Below are 21,922 nucleotides of genomic sequence, written 5' to 3' on the forward strand. Positions count from 1 at the left end.
CCTGGGATCGAGTCCCACATTGGGCTCTCTGCTCGGCAGGGAACCTGCTTCCCTCTCTCTCTCTGCCTGCCTGCCTCTCTGTCTACTTGTGATCTCTCTCTGTCAAATAAATAAATAGAATCTTAAAAAAAAAAAAGAATATTATAATATGCCTTTAAAATCCTATGTGTACCTGGGAGGACCTGGGTGGCTCAGTTGGTTAAGTGTCTGCCTTTGGCTCAGGTCATGATCCCAGGGTTCTGGGACTGAGCCCCACATCGGGCTCCCTCCTCAGCGGGGAGCCTGCTTCTCCTTCTGCCCTGCTGCTCTCCCTGCTCATGCTCCTTCCCTCTCAAATAGATAAAATCTTCAACACAACAAAAAAATAAATCCCACGTGTACCTGTCAGATACCGATACTTTCCTTCCTGTCCCTTAATCACCTCTCCAAAATTTGACATCATTCCCTTGCTTTTCTTCAGTTTTACATTTGTGACTCTAAACAGCATAGTGTTTAATTTTGAAGGTTTTTGAATTTTATAATAATAGAATCATATTGTATGCATTCTTCTGTGACTTTTTTTTTCATCTGCCATTATTTTCCTGGTACTTATCTACACTGTTGTGTGTATCTAAAATTCACTCATTTTCATTACCATTTTCCTTCTAAAAATTTTTTTTCCCATTTTTTTTTTTTTACTTAAATTCAATTAATTAACATATAATGTATTATTGCTTTCAGAGGTAGAGGTCAATGATTCATCAGTCTTATGTAATACCCAGTACTCATTACATCATGTACACTCCTTAATGTCTATCACCCAGTGACCCCCATCCCCCCACCTCCTTCCCACCCAGCAACCCTCAGTTTGTTTCCTATGATTAAGAGTCTCTTATGGTTTGACTCCCTTTCTGGTTTCATCTTTTATTTTTTTCTCTTTTCAAATTTTTAAAAAAGATTTATATATTTGAGAGAGAGTGAGCACATGAGTTGGGGGAGAGGCAGAGGGAGAGAATCTCAAGCAGACTGCCCACTGAGTGCAGAGCCCAATGTGGGGCTCAATCTCACGACCCTGAGATCATGACTTGAGTTGAAATCAAGAGCTGGACCTTTACTTGACTGAGCCAGCCAGGAACCCCACAAAATTCTTTTAACATTTGTTTTAAGGCAAGTTTACTGGCAACAAATTCCCTTTTTTGGCTCATCTGGGAAACAATCTCTCCTTCACTTTTGAAGGATAATTTCACAGGGTATAGAATTCTAGGTGGGTGGGTTTTTTCTCTCAGTACTTTAAATATTTCACTCCACTCTCTTCTTGCTTGCCTGGTTTCTGAGAAGTTGAATGTAATTCTCATATCCGTGTTCCTCTAGAAGTGAAGTCTTTTTTTCACTCTGGCTTCTTTCAGGATTTTTTTTTTTTTTTTAATCTTTCATTGTCTGAGGCTTGAAAATTATATGTGTAGGTATAGTTTTTTGGGCATTCATTCTGCTTGTTTTTTTGGAACAGCTTCCTGGATTTGTGGTTTGGTGTTGGACACAAACTCAGGGAATTTCTCAAGCATTATTTTTTTCAAATATTTCTTCTGTTCATTTCTCTTCTCCTTTTGGTATTCCCATTACATACATACTATACTTTTTGTAGCTGTCCCTGTCCTTCTTCTTCTTCTTCTTCTTTTTTTTTTTTCCCTTCTAGTCTTTGTTCTTTTTGCTTTCTGGCTTTGGAGGTTTCTTTTGAGATATCCTCACACTCAGAGATTCCTTCCTTGGCAGTGTTCAATCTACTAATAAGTTTATCAAGGGCATTCTTAATTTCTGTTCCAGTGCTTTGATCACTGTGATTTCCTTGGGTTTTCCTTAAGGAATTTGTCCCTGCTTACATTGCCCATCTGTTCTTACATGTGCTCTACTTTATCTATTAGAACAGTTACCATACTAATTATTTTCAACTGCTGCTGTTAAGTCCAAAAACCCTATCCTATCTGAGTCTTGTTCTGATGCTTGTCTCTTTAAATTGTTTGTGTTTTTTTTTTTTGCCTTTGTCTTGTAATTTTCTCCTTGATAGCCAGATAGCTAGGTAAAAGGAACTGCTGTATGTAGGCCATTAGTAATGTGAAGGTGGGGTGCTGGAGGAAACTATATAGTCCTATGAATAGGTCTGTCTTTTAGTGAGCTTGTACCTCCAGGCACAAATTTACCTGTGCTTTTCAGCCCTTCCCCCTTTATGTGGGAAAAGATGACATACAATGGACTGAAGTTGGGTATTTCTCTTCCTCCTTGTGTAAGGCTAGAGCCAGCTGGAACTGGGGACTTCCCTTCTCCCAGGTCATTTGAGCTCTGGTTAAATAGTTTCTCCTGAGAACACAATTTGTCAGGGGCAGAATACTCTGCCATATTTCAAAATGGATCCTTTCTTTGTCCTTCTGCCAGAAGCACAAGAGGATTTTTCTCTGACGTTCACTGGTAGAACTACAGGAGGTAAAGCTCACAAATATTTGAGGGACTCCTAACGACCGGGAGTTATTTCTCAGACTTAACCCACACTCAGCCTCAAGGAATTTGTCAATTACAGTTCAGTTTTCCCTACCTGGACATTGGTTCCTGTGGATGTTTCAGCTTGTGGGTTTCTGGTCCGGTAAGTTGTGATTCTGTCTTCTCCTGCTGGATCTCTCCAATTGTGGCAGTGGTTTGCCCTGTGACTTCACTTCTCTTACAGATCTGAGAAGAGTTGATTTTTCAGTTTGTTCAGCTTTTCACTTATTAGAATGGAGAGGTGACTTCCAAGTTTCTTTTGCATAGGACTGGAAACTGGAAATCTGTACCGAATCTTTACATTTGAGAATAACTGATATTTCTACTCTGTTATGTGTTCTTATCTGGACGCATGAAATAATTCTCCACTTATTTAGGCCTTCTTTAATATCTTTCAATAGTTTTTATAATTTCCTTCCTAAAGATCTTTTACATCTTGTATTATTAGCTCAGGCTGCCATAATAAAATACCATAGATTGAGTGGGCTAACAGAAATGTTATTTTCTCAGTTTTGGAGGCTCTAAGTCCAAGATCAGGCTGTCAACATGGTTGGATTCTAGAGCTCTTTCTGGCCTGGAAATGGCGGCCTTTTTGCTGTGTCCTCACATGGCAAACAAAGAGCTCCAGTGTCTTCTTATATGGGTACCCGTTCTGCTGGATCACGGCTCTATCCTTATGGCCTCATTTAACCTTAATCACCCCCTTAAAGGTCTTATCTCTAATACAGTCACACTGTTGGGGGGGGTTGGTGGTTAGGGGTTCAACAAGTGAACTTTGAGAAGGCATAATTCAATATATAGTACATTTTTTTGTTAGATTTAGTCCTAAGTACTAAATGTTTTTGATGCTGTTATATATGGTTCTATTTTTCTTATTATACTTTTAAGTGTTTTGTGGTAAATGAACATGTAATTAATTTTTGTATATTGATTTTGTAAGACTTTGGTTTTATAAAAATAGCATATAACAAACCTAAGAATATAAAATTTTAACTTTCCTGAAAAAATTTTTTTGAAAATTTCTTTATTTCAGATTCATTGCCACACAAGTCACATAATTCTCAAAATCTAAATTTATAACTGATCATCACAAGATTCCTTATCCATATACACATTAGTTAGAAGGGAAAAAAGTTCTGTACAATATTTTAGTAGTTACATGATTTGTAGGCAATAGTGAATTAGTGAAAACTGAAGAACTCCTAATGCCTTACACACAGGATAACCATTGTCAAATACAAGAAACTAGACAATAAAAGAAGACTTTCTGCTCAGTCATAGAAAAATGCTAAAGGCATTTTATGATGAGAGAAATGTTTTAAGTTAGTACACAACTTATTGGGCAGATAAAACTGCTACATAAATTGGTACTTTTGCTCTTGAATATTTGTAGTATGGTATTACCCATTTATCTGACATTTAATAATGCATAAAGTTCCAAGTCTGGGTTCTCAAAACAGTTACTTGATAATTTGAATAAAGTCTGGTGTACTCAGAGTGCTTTTTTCATTTATCTTTTTCTTCTTTCAGAAGGTTTTAAAATTTTTAAATATTTAAATGATGCATTTATTGGAGTTGTACCTTTTCTACCACAGTGGATTAAATAAATTTGTCAAAAGTATGGTTTTGTCACTTTCTGGGCCACTTAATTTGGTGTTCATCCTTTCACATGTCTCTGTTATTACATAGGGCCAAGTGACCACTGCAGCAGGTAGCTCTCATGTTATTAGTTACACAGATAAGGAAAGCTGTATATAAGCATTCCTCCTACTCAATCTGTTGACTTAAAGCAACAGGGCTCCCTAGCATCTAAATCTTTGCTTTTTTTTTTTTTTTTTTGTGTGTGTGTGTGTGTGTGTGTGTATGTATACACACATATACATGTGTAGGTATGTATACACACATATACATAAGTATATATACACACACACAAAATAGTAGACATTCCTTTCATTTATCTCTTCTTTTTTAGTGCGACTGTGCAATGCTGGAACAATAATCTAGAATGTCCTGAATAGTGAATTCCATTGTAACACCAGATCCAGGATAACAGCGAGCTATCAAACCTTCAAAGTGCTTGTATTGGCGTATAAATTCATCTTGCATAGAGTGCCACACCACCTATTATAAAAATGAAAATAAAAGTCATTAAATTATGAATGGAAATATATAATCAAGTGTGTAGAAATAATATCAAGATATATTCTAAGATTTTAGCAGAGGGTAATGGTTAAGGACACGCATCTTTACTCCTTCGACTTACAAGACATGTGACCTGGAGTATGTTACATTACTGCTCTGAGCCTCAAGTTCCTCATCTGTAAACCAGGATAGTCACAATAATACCTTCCTCATAAGTTTCTTGTGAGGACTAAATGAGTGCATGTTTGTAAGGTGCTTACCAGTGTTTGACATGGTAAGCACTCATTACATTTTAGCTATTATTATATCTACTACAATATCCAATAGAGATGTGTGTATGCACAATTATATGTGGAACTAAGACTAGTAATTAAGTGAAATGCAACAGTTAATGCTTACATTTCATTCCAGATGGAAGTTTAAACATTTATCCAAAATGGATGATACAAAACATTGCTTGATGCCATGAAGGATACCAAGATGAGATAGACGGATTATATATATGATTCAGCAGTGGAAACTATTATGTAGATAACTATCAAGGCAGAACCTGATATATACATCGACACATTAGCTAATACGAATAGGTGACATTTATCGAGGCTTACTCTGTATCAGCACAGTACAAAGTGCTTTATACATGTATTATCCTATTTAAGTCTCATGACACCCTGGTGAGGGTGGGTGCTATGACCATCATTACTATCCAGCAGATGAGGGAATATGTTTTTCCAGGAATTTTCCTTGTAAACCTTTAATCTCATAAATCCTGCATCCTGTCACCTTAAGTCTACTTACCGAACAGTATTGCACTTTTTGCTTTATATCCTTTAGCTCACGGTATTTCTTCTACCTGCCACTCCTCTCACTTTATCCACATCTATCTGACTTTCAGAGGCCAACAGAAATGCAACAGCCCTCAAAAAGGCTTTGATGATATTGAAGTCAGAATTATTCTCACTTATCTCTGGGCCTTCCAGTGTGGTTTATAGAGAAAAATGGCCCCATCTGGGGTTTAAATTTGGCTCCACCATCTATCAGCTGTGAGATCTTGGTCATGTTACTCCACCTTTCTAAGCTTGGATTTTCTCATCTATAAATGGCAATAGTAGTAGTGTCCACTATATGAGAGAGGTATTATTCCCACTTTTCAGATAAGAAAATTGTGGCTCAGAGATGTTAAGTGACTTGCCCAAAGTCATGCAGCTTAATCTAGAGCCACATTATGAACCTGTTTCTAACTCTGGCTCCCATGTTCAGAATCACTCCACTGTATTATATACTCTACTCCATTTAGTTAATCCCCTCAAATCTCAAGAAACAAACAGAAAGCCTAAAAAAAACCCCTGCCCCAACCCCAAACAAAAGAAAAACAACTCATGCCTCAAAACTATAAAGTAGAAATATAAAGTAAACAGGAATAGCCATATAAACACATTATAAATATTATTCCTTTCTTCCTCATAACTCATTGATCTGGTCTGTACTTTATAGCACTTCATGGAAAATTTCCTCCTGCACTAGAATTAGAAAATCTGTAGCCTTTCCAGAGGACTTGTTTGGAGAAAAGCAATATATTTTAAGATGTGCAATCTAGAATGGTTAACAGAAGGAAGCATACCTGAAGTAAGTTTTCCTCTTCACATAAATGTTTATCAACCTTCTTGTAGAGGTTATCTAGACCTTTTTTCACTTCCTTTCCAGGATACTCTTTAATGACTTTACGAAGTTCTTGTTTGTTAAATGCAAGTTGATAGCTTACTTCCTCCTCTCTTATACCTTGTGCTACTCGAGCTTCAACGCCTTCAAAGAAATGCTTCAAGGAAATGAAAAAAGAAGATGTGGAATACATATGCAATGGAATATTATGCAGCCATCAAAGAACAAAATCTTGCCATTTGCAACAATGTGGATGAAGCCAGAGTATTATGCTAAGCAAAATAAGTCAGAGAGACAAACACCATATGACTTCACTCATGTGGAATTTAAGAAAAAAACAAATGAACAGAGGGGGCAAAAAGAGAAGCAAACCATAAGAGATTCTTTTTTTCCCCTATGATTTTATTTATTTATTTGACAGAGAGCAAGCGAGTGAGTGAGTGAGAGAGCGTGTACACACAAGCAGGGGCATTGGCAGCAGAGGGACAGTGAGAAACAGGCTCCCCGCCAAGCAGGGAACTTGATGTACGGCTTAATCCCAGGGTGCCGGCATAGTGACGTGAGCCGAAGACAGATTTTTTTTTCCCCCAAAGGCACATGCTTAACCCACTGAGCCATCCAGGTGTCCCACGTAAGAGACTCTTAACTATGAGAATACACTGAGGGTTGCTGGATGGGAGGTGGGTGAGGGGATGGGATAAGGGGTGATGGGTATTAAGGGAGGGCACTTGCTGTGATGAACACAGGGTGTTGTATGTAAGTAATGCATCATTATACTTGAAACTAATACTATACTGTATGTTAACTGGAATTTAAATAAAAACGTGAAACTACAAAAAAAAAGGCAAAATAAATAAAAACAAAAATGTGAAATAAAAGAAATAATGGCTAAGCACTGCTTTTATTGTCACTTAAATCAAAAAGTCCTGCTTAGAAAACAGTTTATTTTATTAACTGTATAAAACTCAGAAAATACATAAAAGTATGAAGGATAAAATAATTATTCACTACTCAGAGATAACCAGTGTTAACATTTTAGATTTCCTTCTTTTTGTTTTTGTTTTTTTTAAGATTCTATATTTTTATTTTAATATTTTATTATTTAAAAGATTTTATTTATTTATTTGACAAAGAGAGATAGACAGTGAGAGAGGGAATACAAATAGGGGGAGCAAGAGAGGGAGAAGCAGGCTTCCTGCTGAGCAGGGAGCCTGATGTGGGGCTCGATCCCAGGGCCCTGGGATCATGACATGAGCTGAAGGCAGACACGACTGAGCCACCCAGGTGCCCCAAGATTCTATTTTTGATTCTATTTTTTTAAGTAGTCTCTACACCCAGTGTGGGGCTTGAACTCATCAAGATCAAGACTTATATGCTCTACCAACTTAGACAGCCAGGCGCCCCTATTTCTAATGAGTACATAGGTGAGATAATAATATTGTATGTTATATTTTCCATGTAATATTTATTTTTTAAATTTAATTTTAATTTAAAATTTTATTTTATTTTTTAAAAAATAAAATTTTTAAAAATATTTTGTAATATTTATTTTTTCTGAAGTATAAATTGTAATGGCTATATAATATTTCATCTAATGACTGAACTACAACTTATACATTCATTCCTCCAGTACTGGATATTTAACATTTTTCATTTTTTTTTTAAAGTTGGCAGAATCTACTCAGATTAAAAGAAATTTATTTTAAACACAATTGTCATAAGTATCTTTCATACGCAACTATTTACCCACATTACTGATTACTTTTCGACACAAATTTCTATGACTATAATTCCTCAGTTGAAAAGTATAATTTTAAGTATTCTGAAGATTCTTAATGTACATAAATTGCTTCCCAGGCAAGTTCAAACAATTTATATTTCTGTCAATAGTACAGAAGAGACTGCTATTTACCATATTATCACAATTAAAAAAAATCATTGCATTTTGATGAGTGAAAAAGACTGGTTTCTTTATTTCACAATTCTTTGGCTATAAATGAAGTTAACTTGCTTTCATATGTTTCATAGTATATTCAGAACCCCTGCCCATTTATACGTTGGGATTTTAGTGGTTGTCTTACTGATTTAAAAAAGGTATCTTGGGACGCCTGGGTGGCTCAGTTGGTTAAGCAGCTGCCTTTGGCTCAGGTCATGATCCCAGCGTCCTGGGATCGAGTCCCACATCGGGCTCCTTGTTCTGTGGGGAGCCTGCTTCTCCCTCTGCCTCTGCCTGCCACTCTGTCTGCCTGTGCTCGCTCTCTCTCTCTTTCTGACAAATAAATAAATAAAAATCTTTAAAAAAAAAATTAAAAAAATTAAAAAGGTATCATATTTTATATTACTGACTACTGGATTGTTACAAATATTCATCTCAGGTTGTCTCTGAAATATATTTGTTTTTTATTTTATTTTTAAAATTTTTTATATTTGTTTTTAATGCAATTTTATTGATTGGCAAGTCTGTATTTGATCACTATACAATACACTCTGAATACTGAAAAGGCAAACTCCCCTCTCATTACTTTTTTCTAAAATCTTCTTGGCAATTACTATTTGTTTATTCTTCATTAAATTATTATTATTATGTTTTTGCTAATAATTGTTTTGACAAGTCTATTCCTGGTGCTTTTAGATTTTTGTTTTTATATAAACTTTTAATTGGTTATTATGACATATAGGAAATAAGTTGTTTTTTATATTTTTATTTTGAATCCTGTTATTTATTATAGTTCAGTAATTTCAACATATATACCTGTAATTATAATCTTGACTCTCTTTTTCTTTAGAGAGAGAGAGTGTGTGTGCATGTGGGCAGGGTTGGGAGGGGCAGAGGGAGAGGGAGAGAATCTTAAGTAGGTTCTACTCTCAGTACAGAACCCAATGCAAGCGCTTGAGCTCATGACCCTGAGATCAAGACCTGAGTTGAAATCAAGAGTCAGATGAGCCACCAGGTGCCCTGTTAACTCTCTTTCAATATCTTTTATTTATGTTTTAGGTCTTATTGCATTGGCTAGAGCTTCCACAGCAATGTTAAATATTAAAGGATCTAGCAATGTTTCTGCTTTAAATTTGATTTCACAGGGAATGTCTCTGATGTTGCAGTTAAGTATCACACAGGATTTAGGTCTGAGACAGACCTTGAACCCTAGAGGGAGGGGCAGAGGGAGAGAATCGTCAAGCAGACTCCCAGTGAGTGTGGAGTCTGATGTGGTACTTGACCTCACAACTCCTGAGATCATGACCTGAGCCAAAACCAAGTCAGAGGCTCAGCGAACTGAGCTACCCAGGTGCCCCCAAACCATCCTTTCTTAATTTTAGTCAAATATGTTCTGGGGAATAACTCAGTTCAGGAAAGGAAGGGGAATTTTTTTGCTTTTTCCTTTCATCTTGATAAAGTTTTTGAAATCTTCATCTGAACTAAGGTTAAAGATCAGCCATTTGTGAGGTATGAAATAGGAGAGTATGGAATAATGGAAAAGCCTAACCTGGGGTTCATTCCCCAGCTTTGCTACTTGCCAGTTGTAACTTCAAGCAAGTATATTTACTTTCAGTTTCTTCATTTGTAAAATGGGTTGATACCACCTTACCCCACGTCACTGTTTACAACAATTAAAAGAAATAATATAGACCATCTAGCAGTATCTTGGTACACTGGAACCTTTGATAACTGGGTCCCTCCTTCCTTATCCTTCCCATCAATGCACGAGCAAATTTAGGATAAATGTCTTGTGTTTTTCATATGTAAACATATGTACAGAGGTTCAAAATCAGGAAAATAATACTGAATGAAAATATACTTACATTTAGTTTTTCAAGAGGTTGCCCTAAAGAGTAAATGACATAAGACTGAAGGTGATCTGTGTATTTTTGTTTGGCTTCTTTTTTTTCAGCTTCTAGACATGAGATTTTCAAACGAGAAAGTGTTGCAAAAATATGGTGAAAATTTTCCATCATAACTACATCTCTGGGGGTCTTCTGGCTTTCATTTGCTACTTTCTCCACTAAAATAAAAGAAGAAAATATATAATAATATCCTGACATGAGGATTACCATATTTAGCTATAAAATACTTACATGATTTTTTTTCATTTTTAAGTTTAAGTAGTAAGTACATTTCTGGACTTAAGATATTCTGAAGGGTCTCCATATCCACCTAGCCCTAATATAAAAATCACACTACAATAGTGTGCAGGGGCACACTGGGTGGCTCAGTGGGTTAAGCCTCTGCCTTCGGCTCAGGTCATGGTCTTGGGGTCCTGAAATCGAACACTGCATCGGGCTCTCTGCTCAGCAGGGAGCCTGCGTCCCCCCGCCCCCCGCCTCTCTGCCTGCCTCTCTGCCTACTTGTGATCTCTCTCTGTCAAATAAATAAAATCTTTAAATAAAATAAAATAAAATCGTTATAAAAAAATAAAATAGTTATAAACATATAAATGGAAATGTAGTATATAATAAAGGTAGCTTTTCAAATCAGTGGGGGAAATGATGAATTATTCAGAATGTGGTAGGACAACTAGCTGGTCCTTTCGAATACACTAATAAATCTGGATTCCTATTTCCCATTTTCAGCCAAACAAATTCTAAATTGCTTAAGTACTTAAAAATGTAAAAAGCAAATAAACAAATATAATCACAAGTACTAAGGAAAATAAATCTAATTAAAAAAATAATTTTGGGGCTCCTGAGTGGCTCAGCTAGTTAAGCGTCTGCCTTCCGCTCAGGTCATGATCCCAGAGTCCTGGGATGGAGCCCCACATCGGGCTCCCTGTCAGCAGGGAGACTGCTTCTCCCTCTGCCTCCAGCTTCCCCTGCCTGTGCTCTGTCTCTCTCTATGCCAAATAAATAAAATCTTACAAAAAATAATTTTGTGATTGCACGATTTTTTTACAGATAATCCAAAACTTAGAAATCATAAAAGGAGAGATGAATAAATCTGAGAGGAAATTTCCAAAGCTCTTGCATGGCAAAAGAAAAGATACTATGAACAAAATCAATTTTAGTCTATTAAGTTGACAAACAATAAAAAGACTGATAATACTTACTAATATTCAGCATTAATGAGATGTGATGAAAACTTTCATCAACAGCCTGGCACATTAAACTCACCTTTCTGTGAGGCAGTCTGGCAAAGGCCTTGAGATATATGCAAACCTTCTGACCTGGTAATTCCAATTCCAGTAATTTACCCCAAGGGCAAGAATACAAAAATATATGCAAAAAATTGGAAACAAACTAAATGCCTATTAATGAAGATTTGATAAATAATGATATAAGAATTATTACATTCATTAAAAATGATTACAGTCATAATATAAATTGACAAGGAGAGGTATTAGAATTATAGAGTAGCAGGTTCCAAAACAGAGTGTAAGGTATGATAAAAACTTTTATATTCAAGAATACACATACACATATATACAATAGGCACATACATATGAAGGAGAAATATTGAAAAGCTTAGAAGAATAAAAATTAAATGTTATCTCTGCCTAATGAAATTACAAATTATTTTTATTTTTTTCTTGATTTTTAAAATCTGTTTTTTCATTTTGGGGGGTGTACAATGAGCATATATTACTTTACAGTCAGACAAAGCAAAGCTACTTTGAATTTAATTTTTTTTTTTAAAGTAGGCTCCATACCCAGCATGAAGCCCAACCTGGGGTTTGAACTCATGACCCTGAGATGAAGATCTGAGCTGAGCTGAGATCAAGAGTTGGATGCTTAACCAACTGAGCCACCCAGGTGCCCCAAAGCTACTTTTAATTTTAAAAGAAATACTCCTCAAAATGAATGAATGAATGAACAAATGAATGACCAACCATATAATTTATCCATCTTTCCCCTAGGCCTGCTTCCACTGAAAATGTTGTATGTGATTGGAAAGATGATTCCACTTCCTGTCAACTGTTTCAGCTTTTAAAGTTCCTGAATATATGCAGTCAGATCATTTATTTCAAACTAAATGGCCCATCATACTGTTTCTGTAACATAATTGTAGGATCTGCCACAGGAAGACCGTAGTTTAGCATTAATCTACCTTACGTGACAGATAAAAAAACCAAGGCCTAAAGAAGTAAGTTGATTTGCTTAATATTACACAGACATCACTGCCTATCATCTCCCAAAGAGTCTCGCTAAAATGCAAATGTAAAATCTCATTTTTAAATTTTTTAAAAGGGTTGTTTTTTTTTTTTGATTAAAAAAGGAATTCCAATTTTGCATAGTGATAATCCCATATAAACCCTAAAATAGAAGCGGTTCCTGATGAATATGAATGGGTTTAATGTACTGCTTCTTATTTTTTCAGATTCAAGAAATATCTACTTTCAAAAAACTTAAATAAGTCTATAGAATATGGAAATAATGAACATATCTATCTCCCAACTTGAGTGACCATAAATAGTGAACCAACCAACCAAAAAATTCTTCAGTACATCACAAAGGCTTACCATTAACAAATACTCCTCTGATAAGTTTAGTGTATGCTTTATCTAGATCTCCACGACGCTCAGCATTTTTAAAGATCGATTCTGCAAGTCCAGCAAATTCTTCAAATTCAGCAACAAATGGAAGAATTCCTACTTTACTCTTCTTTGAAATTTTTACTTCTTCCATTTGCCTTATTTGATTACTCTACAGTTAGGCAGAAAGCGAGAGAGAGAAATAGACAAGCAACTTAGAAACATATAATTATAAGTAAATGTATACATCATAGAGGAAGGGCATAATTTAGTAGCTAGAACATTTTGGATGTTTACTAATTACAGATTAATATAACAGGGGTAACCAAGAAACACTATTTTTATAGATTAAAAAGAACATACACATATCTTTTTATTGTTGTTGTTAAAGAGGGAGAGAGAGAGAGAGTAGCAGGCTCCTCGGCCAGCCCAGAGCAAGACCTGGGGCTCAATCTCACAACCCTGAGGTCACGACCTGAGACAAAATCAAGAGTCGGAAGTTTTAACCAACTGAGCCAGGCAGGTGCTCCAAATGGACATATATTTTAAGAAAAGGAAGTCGACGAAAAAAGCCAAATTATTTAAAACAAGAAACAATTAAACTTTGTGAAGCTCAAATTTTTGTTTAAAGTGAAAACAAGCAATAAACGGTTCTATCATTCATGAAAGGTAAAAAAAAAAAAAAAAAAAAAGGCGATTGCTCGTTTTGGCGTAGAGCAGATACCAGAGCCCACACTGGATTTCTCTGGGTTATTTCTAGTTGAGAATCATAGTTATTTCCAATTCTCATCAGCCTAAAATCCGTGTTTGGACAGACCAGTTCTTTAATTTCTGGATATGAGAACAGAGAGAGAGAACAGGCATTTCCACAATGGATTTATACTATATAAGTGTGCTTTGTAACTATCAGTTACTTATCCTACTTATTCTCTATTTATTTCAGCAAAGTGCTCGTATATGATGGTGACAAAGTACAAAAGGGATGTCTCACACAGACAAAACCTAGACATTTGATTTCAAAAAAATCCATGGATTCAGTTACGGTTCTGCGTACTTCTCAGAGGATCTAGATAAGAATTACTCTGTCAAATACTGTTAAGACATTTTTACTTCTACCTAAATCTCATAAATGATTTTTGTGGTGTAACTTGAAAATCATATGACATGTGGGTTAGAAAAGTAATTATTTGGGGGCACCAAAGAATTTTGTCACTGGGTGGCTTAGTGGGTTAAATCCTCTGCCTTCAGCTCAGGTCATGATCCCAGAGTCCTAGGATCGAGCCCCACATCAGGCTCTCTGCTCTGCGGGGAGCCTGCTCCAACCACCGCCCCCCACCCCGCCTACTTGTGATCTCTGTCTGTCAAATAAGTAAATAAAAATCTTAAAAAAAAAAAAAAAAAGGTAATTCTTTGTAGGCTACAGGCATTCGTATTAGAAAGTCCTGGGGAGTACTGTCAACCACTTGATACTATCTTTCCTACTACGGCACACCCATTTTATTGTACTTCACTTTCCTGTACTTCACAGATACTGATTATTTATTTATTTATTTATTAACACAAATTGAAGGTCTGTGGCAACCCTGTATTGGCAAGTCTGTCAGTACCATTTTCCCAACAGCATTTGCTCATTTCATGCCTCCGTGTCACACTGTGGTAACTGTTTGGCAACATTTCAAACTTTCTCATTATTGCTATACTTGTTATGGTGCTTTGTGATCAGTGATCTTTTGTTTGGGGTGCCACAAACTGTGCCCATTTAAGCTGGCAACCTTAATCAATAAATGTGTGTATTCTGACTGCTCCATCAACCAGCCATTCTCCCTTCTCTTTCCCTCTCCTTAGGTCCAGACACAGTTTTATTCTGAGACACAATATCGACATGAGGCCAATTAAGTGTTCAAGTCAAAGGAAGGGTCTCATGTTTCTCGCTTTAAATCAATAGCTAAGAATGATTTAAGCTTAGGGAGGAAGGCATGTCACAAGCTGACAGGCTGAAAGCTAGGCCTCTTGCACCAAAGCCAAGTTGTAAATGCACAGGAAAGTTCTTGAAAGATATTAAAAGTGCTACTCCAGTGAACACACAAATGGTAAGAAGGCAAAACAAACTTCTTGCTGATGCGGAGAAAGTTTTAGCGGTCACGATAGAAGATCAAACCGGCCACAACATTCCCTTAAATCAAAGCCTAATCCAGAGCAAGGCCCAGACTCATTCTGGGAAGGCTGAGAGAGGTGAAGATGTTGCAGAAGGAAAGCTGGCGGCTAGCAGATGTTGGTTCACGAGGTCTGGGGAAAGAAGCCATCTCCAGAACACAAGGCGCAGGGTGAGGCAGCACGTGCTGATGGGAGAAGCTGCAGCAAGTTCCCCAGAAGACCCAGCCGAGAGAATTCATAAAGGTGGTCACACCAAACAGCAGATTTTCATGGAGACAAAACAGCTTTCCGTTGGCAGAAGATGCCACCTGGGACTTTCATAGCCAGAGAGATTATCAATGCCTGCTTCAAAGCTGCAGGGGACAGACTGACTTGTTATGGGCTAATGCATCTGGTGACTTTAAGTTGAAGCCGATGTTCATTTATCATTCCAAAAATCCTAGGGCCCTTAAGAATTATGCTAAATTTACTCTGTTTGTGCTCTATAAATAGAACAAAACCTGGATGACAGCTCATCTTTTTATAACATGATTTACTGACTATTTTAAGCTCACTGTTGAGACCTAGTACTCAGAAAAAAATACTCCTTTCAAAATAGGACAGCTTATTGACAATGTCCCTGGCCACCCAAGAGCTCTGACGGATATGGACAATGAGATTAATGCTGTTTACGTGTTTGCTAACACAACATCCATTCTGGAGCCCGTGGATTCAGGAGTCATTTCAACTTCCAGGTTTCATTATTTAAGAAAAGTATTTTATAAGGCTAAGCTGCCATAAATAGTGATTCCTCTGGTGTATCTGGGAAAAACAAAGTGAAAACCTTCCGGAAAGGATTAACCATTCTAGATGCCACTAAGAACATTTACGCTTCATGGGAAGAGGGCAAAAGTATAATGTGAACAGGATTCTAACCCTTACAGAGGACTTTGAGGGGTTCACGACTTCAGTGGAGGAAGTAACTGCAGCAGATGTGGTAGAAATGGGGAAAGAACTGGAATTACGAGTGAAGTCTGAAGATATGACTGAATTGCTACAATCTCATGATAAAACTTCACTAGATGAGGAGTTGCTTCTTAGGGGTGAGTCAAGAAGGTGGTTTCTTGAAATAGAACCTAATCCCGGTGAAGATGCTATGAAGAATGTTGAAATGGCAACAGATTTAGAATATTACATAAACTTAGTTGACAAAGCAGTGGGTGGGTAATGTGCTGTGGGTAATATGTTACTGAACAGCTTTGCGTGCTATAGAGAAACAGAAAAGAAGAGTCGATTCATGGGGCAAACTTCCCTGTTGTCTGATTTTAAGAAACTGCCACAGCCACCCTAACCTTCAGCAACCACCACCCTGATCAGTCAGCGGCCAAAAACACAGAGTCAAGAACTTTCATCAGCAAAAACCTTAGAACTCGCCGAAAGCTAAGATGATGGTTAGTATTTCTTAGCAATAAGGTATTTTTAAATTAAGTTATGGACACTGTTTTTTAGGCAAAATGCTACTGAACCGTAACAGATTACAGTATGATAGTATGATAAATACGCAGTATGATAAACATAACTTTTATGTACTTTTATGTACATATAAACAAAACTTTTATATGTACGGGGAAACCACAAAATTCATCAGAATTCACTTTATTTCAATAACTTGCTTCATTATGATTCTCGCTTTACTGCGGGAGCTTGGGCCAACTGAGCCTCAAGATTCTCTGAGGTATCCCTGTGTTCCATTTCATCGGTATCGATAACTGTGAAAAGTAAAAAATGGATGCAGCAGAGAGGGCAGTGTAAGACTGCAGGTGCTGGAACCAGACGGTCTGGGTATGCATATTAATTCCATCACTTTTTATTGTTGACCTGGGCAAAGTAACATAACCCCTCAGAGAGTCTACTTAATGTAGCAGGAAGGACAGTGTCAAGTTTAGATGTCATAAAACGTGCAAGGTGCTCAGACCAGTGACTGATACCCAGGAAGCACTAATTTATGAACGCTGCTCTACAGTAGTTATTAAGCTGCATGAAGATTTTTGTTCAGTGTGGCATTTAAAGGCACAGGATAGAATTATAGCCTGAATATACTTAAACATCAACAGGAAATATTCTAAATGACAGTTGACTGTTCTAGCATTATAACTGGTAGAATAGAAACAACACATTTGTTTAAGAAAAGAGCCATCAGGGGGTACCTGGGTACCTCAATCAGTTAAGCAACAGATTCCTGGTTTCAGCTCAGGTCATGATCTCAGGGTTGAGAGATCGCCTTGCACTGGCCTCTGCACTGGCCATGGAGCCTGCTTAAGATTCTCTCCCTCTCCCTCTGCCCCTTCCCCACAGCTTGCACACACGTGCACGCTTTATCTCTCAAAACAAAGCCATCGGTGAACTAAATCTTACACAAATAAAATTTCTCTCAAGCTCAACTCATGTTATTTGCAGCTGACTGCTCAACACAGAGGTTATTCGGGGATTAAGACTAGAACTTGGGTGCGAGGCACAGATCATTGAATTACTTATCCGTCCTCTCTGCCCATGGCAATGTAGCCAAATCATAACATTCTCAAAGGTTTAAGAGGGCAAGTCCACATCACTATAGTGTGAAGGATCCTGAAAAGCAAACTGAGTGCAGATAAGAATGTATGGGACTGCAGAGCCTACTTTGGTAGTACTTAGTATGTCACTTACTTTCTAACTTTAGTTTTAGCTTGGGCTGGGCTAGCTTTCTTAGTCCTGTTCTTTGAAGAACAGCAGGTGCTCTGAGCTTAGCCACCAGATGAAAGAGCCAAACCCGATGCTATCTCTTCCACTTTCTGCAGCCATCTGACATTCATGCTTTTGGCTCAATACAAACAGGTCCATTTATTACCTTTTCAAGGTACACCTTAGGGTCTAATCTTGTCCCAAATACCAAAATACAACTTACTGAGTAATATAACTTACTGAGTACATACTACCCATCAGACACTGAGAAGACATGAGTTAAAATAAGAGAGAGATGTCCCTTTAGTGAGAAAAGACAGATCCTTTAGAAATACTTGTAATTTTATGAGAAATACATGTAATTTTATGAGAAAATATTGAGTTCATACCTTTGTCTAAGTTCACTTACTTTGTTTTTCCACTATTCGGTCTTGAGAATAACATGAATGTTGTTTAAAAAACTATTATGAATTATTAGCACTGGCGGCAACAGCAGCAGCACCATTACGAGCGATGAGTTAGTAAGGTGTCACTTCCGCGTAAGGCAGTGTGCTAGTAAGCACATCATATGAAGCCACATCTATATTTACCTGACACTCCATCCTATGCTTTTAACAATTACGTTCGGTTGGACTGACAGGTGTTACACAGAGCTATATTTTACTAATAAAAGCAACAAAGCCTTCAGAGTCTGGAAATGTAGAGTCCTCATGATTTAGTGTTCCTGCTGTGTCACACGGGACTCATTATCTCAGCCGTTGGCAGCTCCTCCTTTGCCCTTTGCTCCCAGCTTGCAGTCAGACCCTCCAGGCTGAGCATCACTGCTAGAGAAGGTGGGAGAGGCAAGACGTCTCAAGTGGCCAAATTCTATAATATTTCAAATGTCAAGTGAAGTCACGTGGTAAGAAAAGAGGATTAACAAGCCTATTGAGGCGACATTTAAGTTTCTATAATGAACATAGATTGCCTGGGGCGCCTGGGTGGCTCAGCGGGTTAAAGCCTCTGCCTTCGGCTCAGGTCATGATCCCAGGGTTCTGGGATCAAGCCCCGCATCGGGCTCTCTGCTCAGCAGGGAGCCTGCTTCCTCCTCTCTCTCTGCCTGCTTCTCTGCCTACTTGTGATCTCTGTCTGTCAAATAAATAAATAAAATCTTAAAAAAAAAATGAACATAGATTGCCTTTGTATTTTAAAAAGTCAATAAATACTGTTTTTCAAAAGTACAGAAGTGATGTGGATTTTAACTGCCCTTAATATTTTTATTTCCTATTGTTTTATGGATATTCAAGAGCTGGATATGACTTGGAAGTTACACAGTAGAAATATTCAAATGATAGACATCCACTTTTACATACTAACTACATTAATAAAATCAAGCTTTTATTTTAGAACCTGGCCCTGTCCAATTCATACCTACAAGCTTACCAAAACCTAGACAAAATAAAATTATTAATTATTTTTCTTTCCTATAGAACATAATGATTGCTGGAAGTTATTATAAGAACAATGGATTCTCTATTTTTTTTTAAGGCATTTAAAAAAAATTTTTTTTAATTTTTTTATTAACATATAATGTATTATTAGCCCCAGGGGTACAGGTTAAGGCATTTTTTTAAAGGTTTATTTATTTATCTTGGGGAGGGGAGGGCGCATGGGGAGGGAGAGGGACAAAGAGGCTTGCACTGAGCGCAGAGCCCAATATGGAGCTCCATCTCAGGTCCCTGGGATCATTACTTGAGCAAAAACCAAGAGCTAGACACTTAACTGACTTCGTCACTCAGGTGCCCTGAAGAACAATGTATTCTTAAAATAAAACAATATGATTATTAATTAAAGCTCTCAAACTAGCAAACTAATAAACCTAATTAAATAATTTAAAGAATCAATTAAAATGATCCAATTATTAATTTTCTTATCAGAGCATATTTTAAGAAGAAGAACAACAATAAATCCAAATGAGAGTTTCAGTTGTTTCATGGGACCTATGGTCACCGATCAGTTAAATGCGATTTCAGTTACTTAGTGGATCTCTCAAGCAGCTGCTGCCTCTATGCCACTTACTCCAGAATTTGCCAAGACTCACACACAGGGGAGAAGGGCAGCTAGCTGGCATAGTAGCAATCCCATGAACTCTGTGCCTGTAAACTGCAGCCCACACTCTGCTTCAGAGCTTTGAGGGATGTGAACAGTAGACACTCAATGGAAAACTGAAAATCCCGCTCTCCTTTTTTTTAATTATTGTGTTGTGTTAGTCACCATACAGTATATCATTAGTGTTTGAAGTACTGTTCCGTGATTCATTATTTGCATATAACACCCAGTTCTCTCTCTCTCTTTTTTTTAAAGATTTTATTTATTTATTTGACAGACGGAGATCACAAGTAGGCAGAGAAGCAGGCAGAGAGAGAGGAGGAAGCAGGCTCCCTGCTGAGCAGAGAGCCTGATGCGGGGCTCGATCCCAGGACCCTGGGATCATGACCCGAGCCGAAGGCAGAGGCTTTAACCCACTGAGCCACCCAGGCGCCCCACACCCAGTTCTCTCTTGATTTAAATACATTTACCTGTTTTTTGCAATGATTAGAACTCTAAGTTATTTAAAAAAAACAAAAAACAACTTACAATGCATTTGTCAAAGTTCCTTTTGACAGTCACCAAAACATTTCCCAATGTAGTACTCAGAAAAGAAGCAGGGTCCACATTCTGTGCGGTCCACACATGATGGCTCATTTTCACAAGCATGTAGAGGGAGTTAAAGCTATCAATTTTGTCTCCTAATGCAATCAGGTTGTTCAGTTCTGGCTCAATGCAGCGAAATATTTTAATCATCATCTGACGGATCATATCTTTCCTGTTCAGGAAACAAACAAAATATGGGAATTGATTATAGGTTTCATATCTTGATCTTTAACTTTAATCCACTACAGATATACAAAATGACTAAAATTTCACATTTCAACAAAAAACGTCCAGATAGGATGAACTAATTATTCTACAGCAGTTTCCAACATAAAAATATTTTTTGAAATTTTATTACTCAAAATATAACTTCATGTCATTTGTAAAGCTGGATCCTGAAAAGTGCTTTGTAATTTCTGAGAAATACCCTACAATTCAAATGCTACTTCTTACCAGCAAACACTAAACTGATTGCACTTTTTTGTGATTACGAGCCAAAAAGAGCTGAAGGGTCAGACAACAGGACCAATTTTAACTGAGTAAGACGTTTGAGAAGGCACTGGGCGCACATGTCAGTGCTCTGAGTGCTGTCACATCACCAGAATCACCTGGCTCCTCACCGACCAGCACCCCTTGAGGTTCAATTTTAAGTGTCCCCCTCCCCAGATAAACAACAGATATTAACACACACATACTCAGATGAGACAGGTGGTGGCACGCCAGCATTATGTTGCCGGGATAACGTTCCTCCATCTAGGTCCTCTGCTTCAGTCTGCAAAAATTATTCGGGTACTTTACATAATAAAAGACCAACAATTTGACTAGTTTATATAGCAAAAGCCTGCTCAGTCCTAAAATTCCTAGGAGAGAATACATTATGAAAAATAATGATTTTTAAAGGCAGTACTATTGATAAAACTATATAACTTAGTATGTTGTTTAAGAATGGTTAGGAAATGTTTTGTTCTTAGATTTTATCTGAGAATTACTGTGGGCTGAGAAGATGTGCCTGTGTGTATGCATATGAGGGGAAAGCAGGGACAGAGAAGGTACTGGAGGCTCAGAAGGGGAGGGAAGCTCAAAAAAACAGAAACAACTTTTAAGAAAGAATTTTAAAAATTAAAGAATTTCATCAATCGTTTAAATAAAACTTTGGCATTTAAACAATGTTATTAAAAATTCTTAGAGAGGTTAACAAATAAGCAAATTTACTATCAACATCACCTAGAACAACAAATTCATTTTATGATTGCTTTTTATATATTGGTTCTGTATATTAAGATGACCTTACTTTTTTTCAAGTAAGCTTTATGCCCAACATGGGGCTCAAACTTATGGCCCGGAGATCAAGAGACACATGCTCTATCAACGGAGCCAGCGAGCTGCCCAAGATGACCTTAATTTAAAAATCACTTTATTTGTATTTGTAAGTTTTTCAAAATATTGCAACAGCATCTCATTTTATTTTCTTACATTTACGCCACCTGAGAGGCATGCTGAACAGTTATTATTCATTGTACAGATGAGGAAAACTGGGGATTAAATAATTGGTTTAAGGTCTCATACCTAGTTAGTAACAAAGGCACAGGAAAGGTTCAGATTTGGGGCCTGGTTCTTTCTTTCTT

General features: G+C 37.2%; 1 protein-coding gene across 3 annotated transcripts in view; it reads right to left on the minus strand.

Moving 5' to 3' along the window:
* Positions 1–4,456: 4,456 nt before the first annotated feature.
* The window catches only part of LOC111149010 (exocyst complex component 1), a 60,335-nt gene continuing 42,869 nt past the window's right edge, over positions 4,457–21,922 (minus strand). For all 3 annotated transcript variants that reach the window (XM_022505888.1, XM_022505887.1, XM_022505886.1), the window contains 6 exons: positions 20,993–21,069; positions 20,241–20,469; positions 12,762–12,945; positions 10,111–10,310; positions 6,272–6,466; positions 4,457–4,629 (listed from right to left, as the gene is read on the minus strand). In XM_022505888.1, coding sequence (XP_022361596.1) covers positions 4,477–4,629; positions 6,272–6,466; positions 10,111–10,310; positions 12,762–12,945; positions 20,241–20,469; positions 20,993–21,069 — 1,038 coding nt within the window. In that variant the 3' untranslated portion in view covers positions 4,457–4,476. The remainder of the gene's footprint in view (positions 4,630–6,271; positions 6,467–10,110; positions 10,311–12,761; positions 12,946–20,240; positions 20,470–20,992; positions 21,070–21,922) is intronic.

The sequence above is a fragment of the Enhydra lutris genome, unplaced genomic scaffold, assembly GCF_002288905.1.
Source record: "Enhydra lutris kenyoni isolate GAN:26980312 unplaced genomic scaffold, ASM228890v2 scaffoldscaffold21, whole genome shotgun sequence".
Taxonomy (NCBI): Eukaryota; Metazoa; Chordata; class Mammalia; order Carnivora; family Mustelidae; genus Enhydra; species Enhydra lutris.